Here is a 13,083-nt window from a genome sequence, read left to right as displayed (position 1 = left end):
GTGCTACTGAGGAGAGGTATGTGGGAATAAGAACAATAGGTTTCATTGATTTGTTCGGTGGCTTTGGGCAGGGACCAAACCTACATTGAGCATCCTTATTTTCTAGCACACTGCAGGTGCGTTAAAAATATCCCAAACGTGGACTGAGTTAAGTCCTCCACATCCAAGGTGTATAATAATCCCCCTAGGCACCGTTGTGGAGATGAGCGAAGATTGGCTGGGGACTCTATATAAACGATTAAAAGAGCTTTTCAAAACAAATACACGTGAGAGAGGTCCCAATTAGCCCAGCATCTCTATAAACAGTAATTTCAAAAGCATATACCTCGATGGCAAAAATGCCTTGATTTGTCAGCTGGATTGCAGAACTTAAAAAGAGAGAGCCCATGCCTTTGCTGGAAAATAAAGAACAGTTTAACTTCCCGGAACGACTTCGCAGCTTGGAGCTTAGCAACGCCTCTTCTGGATTCAACTCTCTACTAATGAAACTCAAATGATTGAAACATTGGTCACCCTGCATCGCCCCTCTCAGAAAACAAAACCAAAACGGAACATATCCTGGGGTTTGGAGTGGGGAACCCAGACACCACTCAGAGACACGCAGAGGCACCCCGGCGCGCAGACGCGCGCGCGCGCACGCAGCCTGTCTCGAGCGCGCGGGGCGCGGCGGGCGCTGCGTGCCGCCCGGCGCGTTGGCAGTTGGCGACCCCCCTCGCCGCCCCCCCTCCGCCGCGGGCTCCCCGTGGCCTTCGGAGGCCCGGCGCGTCGCTCCGCACGTTTTCCATATTTGTTCAGCCTCCGTAACTCGCCGAGCCCGGCCGGCGCGGCCCGCCCCCCGCAGCCGCCATGGGCAGGGAGCGGCCGGGCCGCGGCGCGCGGAGCCAGGGGGGACCGCCGGCCGCCGACGCCGCGGGGCCCGACGACATGGGGCCGAAGAGGGGCGCGGGGGCCCCCAAGGAGAGCGGGGAGGAGGAGGCCCGGACGTGCTGCGGCTGCCGGTTCCCGCTGCTGCTCGCGCTGTTGCAGCTGGCGCTGGGCATCGCCGTGACCGTGGTGGGCTTTCTCATGGCCGGCATCAGCTCCTCCCTGCTAGTCAGAGACACTCCGTTTTGGGCTGGGATCATTGTAAGCATCGAGTCTGTTTTGCCTGAGCGCGTCTGCCAGACAGGAATGCCACGCCGCATGGTCGAGTTACCACTAACCCACCTGCATGCGCCCTTCCCCGGCTCCACGCCTCTAACTCGCGCTCTGCTTGGGGAGCGAGGCCCCGCCGCACCGGGGCTGCCCGGGCCGGGCGCGGCGGGGCTCGTGCCCTCGTCCTGCTGGCGGCTCCGAACGCCTCCGACAGGCCTGACCCTCCCGCGCTGGAGCTGGGGAGGCGAGGCACAGCCTGCGTGTGTTGGTCACGTTGAACATCCTCAGTAACAACAGCAGATTCACTTGGGCTTTCTCCTGCTGCTCTTCCGGGGACCCCACCCTCGTCCCTACAGAAGTAGCAAGAGAGGGAATAAGTTCGTCCTGGAAAAGCCTGTACTTGGAGTGGCCACATTGGGTAGAATTGATTTTTTATTTTTTAAATCTGACGTTCCATGAGTAAGTTTATAAAACAGTGGTGGAAGGCAGGAAATGTGAATACAGCAAGCACAGCCTTGATCCACTGGAGTCTAAAGTGGGATAGGCCCAGGGCACTGGCCGTGGCAGGAGTCTATTTGGGACTCTGCTAATGGATGTACTGTTCTAAGCAGGACACCGCTCAGCTGTTGTGAGTGTTTGGACACAGCATACTTGGCGTAATTAAACGGATTCTCTGATATGAAATGGGTGCTGTTCGTTGAGCACCTACTGTGGGCCTGTCCTGCTAGAGGCCTAAAGTGTCTTATTTCTGGGATAGTTATCATCCTTCCATTTCTCTAAGGAGAGAACCAAGGGCAAACCCACCAGAGGTCATGAGTTGGCAAAGTTGGCAAATCAGCCAAGTTGATTCCTTTTTGCGCCAGAGTACATCTGCATTTTCCTCACTGAGCCACGCTGCTCCCACATTTAGTTTGTAATTTTAATATTTTATTATAGTGCCTCAGGCTTTCTAAAATCTCTTTCACGTGCATTATTTCATTTGGTTCGTGCAACAGCACTTTGAGGTGGGAACTGTTACTCATCTGTGGATACGAGGACACAGGACGAGAGCAGTTAATTGACATTCTCAAAGCCCAGAGGTGAAAAGTAGCCGAGTTAGGGGAGACCAGAATCGACACCTCCGGCTCCTAGTCTCACACTGCATCATTTCTGCTATTACTGACCACAGAAACTGTAACTTGTAAAACAACCCTCAAGATAATTTTGTATCAGGGGCAGATGTTAAAAACACCCGATCAACTATGCATTGATGCAGGTATTTTCTATTTAAGATGATTCGAACTCACAAATTCTTGCAGGGTAATTTAAAACTTTTAATTTGTGTACTAAGAATTCCCATGAAATTATCATGATTGGAGTTTTCTAAATCAAGTCATTTTAAAAATAGCTTTTCACTAAGATATACTGGGTATTTTAGTCACTTGCATGACTGTCAACATACTCAGAGGGAAAAAATGTTCTTCAAGGCTTGGCGAATTCGAAGAAAGGAATGAAGCTTATTCAGTCGTTTTGAATATCATTTGCAAATGTGTTTTTTATCCTTTCTTATTTTAACTTTAAAAAGACTGGTAGCAAAAAAGCAAATTAGGTGCGAAAAATTTGTCATAGTGTTTAAGACAGGGACGTACAAACCTTGCAACTCTGAAATTTCATGAGCTCCTCGTAAGAGCATCACATGCTCCTGGTTGCCCTGGAAGCTCCCTGGGTGTGGTGCAGAGAGCATTATCTACAGCCAGTTCTCTGGTTTTTTTTTTTTTTTCCAGTTTTCTAGGTTATAATCTGGGATCCACTTGAAATTTTCTTGCAGTGGTATCTGTGATGATATCTGTAATCTTGTCTTTCAACAGAGAGTGTATGTAGAGCAGAGCAGTTAGTGGAGATGGTCTGAGACAAGTGAGGAGGGGCCCTGAGGAGCCAGGCGCGGAAAACCTCATCCCAGCTGGGCCAGAGTTGCAGGCAACGTGTCCCCGTCTCCCACAGACTCCGTGCTTGTTCTCCTCAGGCTGTCTGTGGTTGGTCCTGGGGCGCTCTTCCAAGCTTTCAGGGAAGGGAAAAGGCAGGGAGGCAGGATGGTGAAGTGCAGAAGCGGAAACATCGCACCTGGTGTTGAGCAGCCGCCCGGCCATAATTCACTAACTTTGGGCAAGTTACTGAACTTTTCTAGGCTTCTGTGTCTTCACTGATGAAATCAGAATGGTAATAATAGTTCCTACCTCTTAGGGTTGTCCTGAGGAATCAATAAATGAATGTATGTTCTAATGCTTAGAACAGCGCTACCTCATGGTATGCGTTCAGTGAGTTCGCGCTTTTTATTAGTGATGAGTGGAGCAGTTACTGGTAGTGGTGCTCTTCGAAGCAGCAGTGGCTCTCTTTTAGCTCTGATCATGCAGAACAGTTGTTTTGGACTTGCTCCATTTCCCAGACCAGTTTGAAACCTAAAGGAAATATCAGCTCGGCCATCTCACCTTTCTCTGATCTCAGCCAGGTTACTATTAGGGGTATTAGATGAGTCCAGTACTTTCTGAATCTCTCTGGAGGTTTATAAAAATTAACTTGGGGGAAAAGGACCTCCTCAGGGTCATTTTCCCCAGGGACATGTAGTTATTCTGGTCTGGTATATCCCCCAGGGAGTACTGGAAAGTTTGCCCTGTTTAGCAGACCTGCTTCAGTCCCTGGGGCTGAGGCAGAGTCAAACCTGCTTCTGGAATTTACGCTGAATTCAAGCAGATCGACAGCTTGACCTGCTTCACTCTTCTGTTTAAATTGGTTGCCTCTGATCAGGTTACACTTATTTCATTTTACAAGGTTTGCTATCGCATTACTTTGGGATTTGGGTATCACCATTTCCATGATAGAACCTAAGTATATGGATAAATTCACTTAGGTGACTTCTTCCTGACCAATATTTGGGTAACCTGATGAATATTCAGTGAAATTCTAGTTATAAAAAAGCTATTGGTAATCTCTAGTCAGAGATTTATGTCCAGAGGAATTTTATAAAAACAGATAGGTTATTTCTTACCTACCTGTAAATATGACTCCTCTCACTCTCCATCATAGAGATGACTGAAGTCTTTTTACTTCAAATACAAAAGATTTCCATAAAGAAAAAAAAAAAAAAAGAATGGAGCCTCTATGGAGACCATGTAACCTGTAAAAGTGCCATTCTTCTCTAAAATTCTTTCTACATGGCTTGCGGGTTGCAAGTCACTCCACAAGGACAATACAAAGTGAAAAAGTGTCTTTGAGGATGAACTTGGCTAGGGCAAGGGGTCCTAGGAAACAGAAGTTTGCTCTTCATTTTATTCAGTTAATGCCTTGAGTAGCTGAGTGGAATAGACATTAAAGTTTGTGCATCATTCCAGAGTTCCTATTGATGAAACAATGTGTAAGGATTGAAGAAATCTAAGAAGTTTGGGACCTTTACTTACTTCTTTCTCGAATACAATTTTGGTTTAGGTGAAGCATAACATGTTTGAACTTTGGCTTATTTTTCTTCATTCAGTAACATTTGTTGGGGGTGTCTGCTGAGGTAGGCATTGGTCTAAAAATAATGAATCATATACAAGGAGGAAATCTCCAGAGATCCTGATGGACATGTGGCCTTATCACATCTGACAGTAATGAATACTTCCAATTAAAAAATATAAGCTACGCAAATATTTTTAAAGTCCATTTACCTTTCAGAGTATTTCACTTACAGTGATTTATTTGCTTTGGCATCTCTACTCTGAAGTCAATTTAAGAGCAAACTCTTGCTTCTCATCCCCAATGGGGATGTTTAGTGTTTGTTAGTCTCTTGGCCCTTGTAGGGAATATTCCTGTGGAAAGTGGGAATTTATTTGCCTTATTGTGGTTTTTAGTTTTCCTCACTCTCGTTCCATTACTCCCATACCCCATCCAGCTGGAATAAAATCCCTGAGATATATACTACATGAATCACATTAGAAAGTTTAAGGAAAGGGCTTAAAGGGAAGAATATTTCCTTTCCTAAATGTCATTCATAAAACTTATCCTATGACTCTGTAATGATTAAGAGTTCTGTCAAGAATTTCAATAACAGTTTTCATATGTTAACTTACTCTAAGGAATTCAAAATGCAGGTGTATTCAGATTTTTTTAAATCTATTTTTAATCTTGACTTAATGGAAGGGAAAATTGGGTGGTTATTTATCTTAAAGCAGCATATACCGTGAAATTCACAAGTAGATATATGACATAAAGCAAGTAAGGAACAGATATTGTCATTATATATAATTTTTGAGTGGAGAAACTGAGACATGATGATTTCACTAAATGATTTGATGATGGTTATGAGGAAAAACTGGAAGTGAGAAAGGCTTGGCACTGGGGTTTTGGATAGACCCTCAAACAAGAAGAAAAAAAATGGTGTCAATTTTCTATATAGGTGTATTGACATTTGAGAATTTAATCTAGAATTATATTTTTAGGAACACATTGCATAGTAGTACATTATTTTTCATATTGGGGCTTTAATATGCTTCCAGAACTTAATATTGCATCTCTGGTACCACTGGGAAATAATTTTTATTATAGCAACTGTCACAGGATTGTTAGGAACTGAGGAGTGATAATTACATAGGCAAACTCAGTCTCCATGGAGTATGTATAATAAATAATGGGAGGATAATTATCTTACAGGTATGTAAAGTTGTCATAGTAAGTACAGAAATGGAATGTAATTGAATTAACTTGGCAAAAAATTAATTTTAATAAGTGTATGAACATAAAAGGGAATATTCAAGAATTTTGTGACATGCTCCCTGAAAGAATTTTAGGAATACTGAATAAATAATAAGTAAAGTTAATAATACAACAACAAAAAAAGAAAACAAAATAAAAAAAGAATAAAGTTGGAACAAAATCATTAGATGCTTAGAATCATTAGGAGAAGATATTTTCACCTCTACTGCTAGCCTCATACTAAGCCAGAGGTGAAAGGCCAAGGGAGTGCGTATACAATGAGGAAATTATCCCTGAATCTTTTCTTTCTCTTTTTTAAAATGAGGAGAAGAGACAGGTTCTGATATTTTTCAATCCTGTATTGAGGATATATTCAACTTAGAAAGTCAATCTCTAGAAATTTTTAATATTGACAGTTATTTTGTTTTTTTTTTTTTATGGTAGAAACCGTAGTGCATAAAATTTGGGGATAGTCAAATAAAAAGGAAAGCAATTAATTCCCTTTAAGTATATTATATGTCCTTGGGGCCATTACGTATCCCTGACACCACAGTATCCAATGTGTTAAATTGAGCTCTGTTCTGGATTGCCATTATCAGAGTTTCTGTTTGAACTTATATATATCCATTTTAAACCATGGTTTGAGAAATGACATACAGTTGTATTTTCCAACATAGAAAATTTTAAGTTTATTGATAATGTTGAAAGGAACTGAGAGGTAATAATGAGTGTGTTATTACTCCATTTTGGGCTCTTGGGTTCCAGAAATATTAAGAATATGTTAATTTAGCATTATTGAGATATTTTATTTCATATTATAAAATGACTACAGGATTTAAAAAAGAAACAAAGGGTCACTTAGCCCATTTTGCATTCCCCTAACTTGAATAAATTAGGACAAATTAGGATTGATGTGGCTGAATGCTAGATGTCAATATTACCAACTTTACCTTCTACGAAGAAAGCAATGCCATAGGTTTCCCTAATCTTTGCTCCTATTGTTTCATAGATTGCCATTATGATGTCCACTTGCAATTTGGTCTGAGGAAATGAATGTTTTCTAGACTTTTTCTTGCCATTAGCCTTGTCCATGACATTTCTATTAAGGGTTTTCTTTAACTGGGTCCCTTGCCTGTGTTGTACCCTGAAGGGCTGGCATCAGCATTAGAGGATACACACAAGGGCGTGTGAAGAGTTCAGTGTGCATGTTTCTATGTTGCTGTAGGATAGGAATGGAATCTGGTCATTAAACTTCAATTAGACACCATTTCACTGCAAAGCACAGTTCATTTTTAGGACTTAGATCCTGGCCAACTAGAGAAATGCTGCTCAAAAAAGTCCTTCAAAATCCAGAGTTAGATGAGACCTTGTGATGTCATATTTAACCCTCTAGTTATCACTTGCTGTGACTATTCAGGTCTAGGTTTATTACAATGAGTTCATAAGCTGAAGGTGAACTTCTTTTAAAAAATGGATGTTGGGAACAGTATTTGTAGCATAAACTATATAAAAGCCTATTTCAGGGACATGTCCTCTTTCAGATGGTGTGGATGCTGCCTCAGATCTCAGTGTATTGAGATAAAACTTGGCAGGAATAACTGTCAGATGCCTGAGCGAGGCAGCTCACTCGATCACCCTGGTAGATTTTAAAATTCATATGTGTAGACTTACATGTACGACAATAACTAAAATACATTTTTCTTTCTGTCTTAGTCTGCTCCAGCACAGTGGGGTTCTGGTGAGACGCTCTCTTCCCGGCTTGCAGGTGGCCGCTTTCTCGCTACATGGTCCTTCCTTGGTGCATGTGCTTGGAGAGGGGAGGGACCTCACTCTCTTCCTCTTCTAAGGTCACCAGTCCTGTAGGACTAGGACCTCACCCTTCTAACCTCGTTTAACCTTAATTACCTCCCCAAAGCCCTATCTCCTAACACAGTCATATTGAGGGTTAAGGCTTCAACATATGAATTGGGCGGGGGGTGCATAATTCAATCCGTAGGCCCTTTCCATGAGGAATATCAATTTGTACAACCGCCTCAGTGATTCTTAAGCGTGTTTCTCAGCTTATTCATGAAGGCCCTGTGGCTTTCATAGAACAGCTCGAAGTCTGAATGTTTCTGATGAGGGTTCTGAGCCGGTAAGCTGACACTTGGCAGTGCAGTGGGGTGGCGTGGCTCAGCCGCGTGCCAGGAGTGAAGCATACGGAGGAGGGTGTTTTCAGTGCATTTACAGATTGCTTCTTTGGTCAAATTTCAGTAAAAATAAAATCAAGTAGACTCAGCCGGTGCATACAATTCTAAGGGCAGCTTAAGCATTTCATTTGTTGCCTTAGTTCTTTAAGGCTTAGGACCCATCGTTTATAAACCTCTGCCTTTCCTGGCTGCTCTGGGGAGTGAGTCGCTGTGAGGATCTAGCTACATGACACCTTGGCTTCTGAGGCAAGGAAATGAGGGTGGCTGATTAAGCCCTGCCGGTGGGGGATGCTCAGATTTTCAGCAATTAGATGAGCCCCCTGGCCTCTGGGAGCAGTGACCTCAGGCTTGGTCTTTCTAGAACTCAAGGGAAGCCAGCTCTCAGGTCTTCTTTATAAATATGCAGCTGATGCTTTCATTTTTGATGATGCTTCTGAAAATTAGATTAACACTCTTTGTTCTGTGGAATGGGTCAAAATAAAACCCTTGGGGATGCTTCCACCTGAGGCCTCATGCTGTCACAGCCTCCAGCACGAGCATGCAGCTCCTGGTGGGTCCCCCTTTGGTACGCTGTCAGGGCTTCTCATTTGATCCTGTTTGTCCAGGTTAAAAATCCTGAACTGGGCTTTGCTTTACTTTAATGGGTGCTGCACAAATCCAGATCATCCCAGACGGAAAGATGAGAAGACTGACCAGAACCATCTAACATGCTGCCTTTTGGTCCAATCTCAGTCCAAAACGAAAGCAAACAAAAGGCAAGGCTGTGGTTCCAGAGGCATCCTGGAATATCACGGGTTTGATTTTTTAGCATATTTAAAGTTGGTGCTCACTGATCGAAGGCTGCTAGAGCCACATCCACTGCCTAACACAGTCATGAATGTGAGTGTTTCAGTGCTGTGTTTCCTGTGCTGGGGAAAAAGGCAGGTAAGTGACTTGATGTTAGAAAGCAAATGATTTATTCACAAATAAGCATTCTCATGTTTTGCTGAAGAAGTTCTGTTGGGGCTGCTTCTGTTGTTGCAGAAATGAGCAACTCCCCCTGGCTGGGAGAGGCTGCAGAAACCTGGAGGATGCTGTTTTAGCGGCATCCCACTCAGCTGTTGTTGTGAAGGTGTTTGATTCAGCATTCACTGCAATGAGCCATTAAAATCCCTGTAAGATAGGTTGTTACCAAGGGCTCTGTCTCGTGTGGAAGATTATGACAGGTGACAAGAACAGAGGGGGAATTGCTAATGTGTGAACTAGACCCTGACTAGGGAGAGAATTTTTGCTTTATTACTAAGGAAAAAACACTTACCAGCTTCCTTCTCAAGTATCAGATGTGGCACACACATCAGGCCATTAGCTGTGCCAGGAAAGTTATGAAAGAGGCCTTTTCCAAGATAAGGGAAAGTGCGTTTCAGCCTTCATCCTTTCTGTTGGAGGGTGGAGGGTGCTCAGTTAGAGAGAGGAGCACAGGGCAACTATCCCTGTTTCAGTGAAGGGGTGCAGCATCCGAGGCAATGAAAGGGCAAACTAGGTCTCCGTAAGGTGGACACTTTCTAATCAGTGCAAAATAATTTCTCCATGACTGCATATGGATGAAAGACAGAATTCAACCATTTTAGTGTGCGCATTCCACGTTCAGTGAGTTCATGTACGTCTCTCTTGCCCTCGGCTACTCAGATTCTGAAACAGAAGGTGCAAACCCACACAGGTTGGCTTTGTCGCATAATCTTTTCATGAACAAATGGTTTGGGATGCCTATGAAAGGGTTTCGATCTGAGTTAAGGGTCCTGAGACCAAACAGAATTTTAAAAGTGAGCATGGTTGACCGTAGCTATTGTGTTCGAGAACCCTCGATAAATATTTCTCATTCAGTCACCGAATCTAGTGCGTCACAAATTTTTCCACCTGGAGACCTCCCTGAAGCCTCGCTCCCCTTCTCGCCGTCCTCACACACACATCACAAAAAGCTCAGTGTCTAGCTAACCCATGTTGCCATGGAAGGCAAGAGAGGAAACGGGGGAGAGGCTGCAGGCTGCCTGGGGACACTGACCTCCTCATGATGAAAAGGACAAAACACTTCTTAAAGAAGTAATGTTACTATACTTAACGTTCCATTATATCCTGTTTTGTTGGTTGGTTTTTCTTTTTTTCATTTTTTGTAAAAAGTGCTGTTAATTAGAAAAGCCACTTGATAATATTGTTTAAAAGTTGAACAGGAGGTCTCTCATCTATGTTCCTGTTATAATTGAATTTCTGTTGATTTACTGTATAATTTCTATATACTGTACCATTTCACCAAATTTTATTTATTGTACTGTTTCAGATAGATGGAACCAGGAGTATTAACGTAGAATTATCTGCACAATCATTTCTAAAGTAGGATCTAACTTGAGAACATACTTAATTATGCCTGAATCATAAAATCCAGCCTATCTCTGTACCTCTGGAGTCAGCTAAATCCACACTTATAAGATTCCTTTCCCTTCTGAAGACTTGAAAACTCTTAAAGTGAAACAAATGAACTATAGTTTGTTTTTCCCACAAATAGGTAGCACTTCAACCCCTCCTGTTGATTCATGAGAAGTGCTGAAACACAATTTTGTTTCTTTTATATTTTTTGAAAACGGATTGTTTTGCAAAAGTAGATATTTATAGAACCTATTTATGATTAGTTTCTGATGTCACCAAAAGAGTGAGTTAGGTGGTTAATAAGCAACAGAACAGAAGTCTATAAAAGAGAGAGTACTAACTTGTAAAACAGAAACTTTTCACATCTAGTCATTTTCCTTGTGTCTTTCCATATGCCAGGTATGTTACCCCCACGAGCTGTGTCTGGGAGAGGACACACACACAACCAACTACAGTACAGTTTTAAAAACCAGGTGTTCAGGTGGTTCTCTGAAGAAGGTGGCACAGAGGAAGGTGTGATTAATCCTGCCCGGGGAAAATCAGAAAAGGCAAGGAGAAGGGACCTGAAATTGTAGGAGAGGCTGCAGCTTTGGAATAAAACAAATGTGGGTAGAATCCCAGCTCTACCATTTTCAAAAAACTTAGGTTATGATTTTTATTTTTATTTTTGTGCGGGTTTGAACAAGTACGGGCAATTCTATACAATCCTATGATTTTAATTATGAAAATTTCTAAGTATATAATAGCATAGACAGAATAATAAACCTATCCAGGTTCGTCAGGTTTTAATATTTTGTCACAATTGTTTTCATTTTTAAGAAAGAAAACATTGCAATACATTGAGGTCGCCTGTTTCCTTTCTTAATCATATTCTCCTACCCCACCCTTCTTCTCCAGAGGTATCTGCTATCCTGAATTTGATATCTGTTGTGCCTATGCATGTTTTCATACTTTTTATACGTATATATCCATAACCAATAATTAATGTTTTCAATGTTTTAAATTTTATATGAATGGTAGCATAATATTTTTTCAATATTGTTTTTGAGATTTATTTATAATAGTTCATGGATATCATTCATTCATTTTTTTCTGTACTATATTTCATTATAGGAATATGCAACAATTAACTTATTCATGCTCCTGTTGATGAAAGTTTAGGTTTTCAAAAGATTATTTTTTTGTGTGCAATTACAAACAGTGATACAATGGACATTCTGTTCCATGGCTCTCTATGCATGTATTTCAAAGTTTTTTAAGGAATATTCCTAGGAATTGAATTATTAGGTCTTAAGATACAGGCATTTTCAACTTATTAGATGTTGCCAAACCAGTACCACAAACCCAAAGTTGTACAAATTTACACTCCCAGTAAGTCAGAATTCCCACTGATCTACATACATGCCAACTTTTGTTACTATCAATTCTAATTTTTTAAAAAACTTTTATTTTTTTAATTAACAAATTTTAATACAATTTTTAAAGGTTACTTTCCATTTAGAGTTATTACAAAATATTGGCTATATTCCCCTTGTTGTACAAGACATACTTGAGCCTATCTTACATCCAATTGTTTGTGCCTCCCATCCCCCAGTCCTATATTGCCCCTCCCCCCACACTGGTAACCACTCGTTTGTTCTATGAGTCTGCTTCTTTTTTGTTATATTCATTAGTTGGTTGTGTTTTTTAGATTCCACATATAAGTGATATCATATTATATTTGTCTTTTGTCTTTCTCTGTTTGATTTATTTCACTTAGCATAATGCCCTTTAAGTCCATCCATGTTGCTGCAAGTGGCAAAACTTCACTATTTTTTATGACCAAGTAGCAGACAATTTTAGTTTTATGTCTATCTTATTTGTGTGCAATGATATCTTATTTTAATTTATATTTTTCTGATTACTACTGGAGTTGAACATATATGTTAATTGACCATTTAATTTTGTTTTCTATCCTTTTTTCAACAAATATTTTCTATAGTTGTTTTGCTCTTACTTATTGATTTATAAGATTTATTATGTTTGTTACTTTGTGGTTTTAGGTACTGCAAATATCTTCTAGTTGGTATCATGTCTTTTACTTTTGTTTATGGTAGCTTTGTTGAGGAAAAGATTTAATTTTCATGTATTTACCTATATTAATCTTTTTGTCATATGTGCTTTGATATATTTTAAAGAAATCTCCCCCTACTCCAAGGTCAAAAAGATATTTTTCTATATTGTTTTCTGAAAATGCTGAAAGTTTGCTTTTGTATTTGCATCTTTAATCTAAGCGGTCTTTTTGCCAATGGATGTGAGGTAGTGTCCATATTTTACTTTTGGAGTGTTAATTGTCTCAGTACCGTAACTAATCAGTCCTTTCGCACTGATCTGCTATTTCCACTTATCATCTGTCAAGTTTCCATATTAGATTTGAGGACTGTGTCTTTGATTCTCTTCAATTCCATTGTTATGTTTCTCTATCACTGTGCTGATATCATGCTGTCCAAATTAAAATAGCACTATGATGCATCTTGTTTTAAAGATGATGGCATAAGCAGCCCACCCCACTCCTCCCTACCCCCATCTTATTCTTCTTCAAAATTGTGTTGATGAGTCTTAGCCATATTTTCTTCTGTTTGTGTGTGTGTGTGTGTGTGTGTGTGTGTGTGTGTGTGTG

General features: G+C 41.1%; 1 protein-coding gene across 2 annotated transcripts in view; it reads left to right on the top strand.

Moving 5' to 3' along the window:
• The first annotated feature begins 831 nt into the window (after nucleotides 1-831).
• Nucleotides 832-13,083, top strand: part of SSPN (sarcospan) — a 35,086-nt gene continuing 22,834 nt past the window's right edge. Inside the window, exon 1 of one of the 2 annotated variants that reach the window (XM_057700756.1) lies at nucleotides 832-1,125. In XM_057700756.1, the coding sequence (XP_057556739.1) occupies nucleotides 847-1,125 (279 nt within the window). In that variant the 5' untranslated portion in view covers nucleotides 832-846. Of the gene's footprint in view, nucleotides 1,126-8,684; nucleotides 8,952-13,083 lie in introns of those variants that run through there. The other variant, XM_057700757.1, reaches the window with a different exon arrangement.

This window comes from Hippopotamus amphibius, chromosome 12 (genome assembly GCF_030028045.1).
Source record: "Hippopotamus amphibius kiboko isolate mHipAmp2 chromosome 12, mHipAmp2.hap2, whole genome shotgun sequence".
In the NCBI taxonomy this organism is placed as follows: Eukaryota; Metazoa; Chordata; class Mammalia; order Artiodactyla; family Hippopotamidae; genus Hippopotamus; species Hippopotamus amphibius.
Note: the sequence above shows the minus strand (reverse complement) of the source record. Positions and strands in the feature narration are given on the sequence as shown.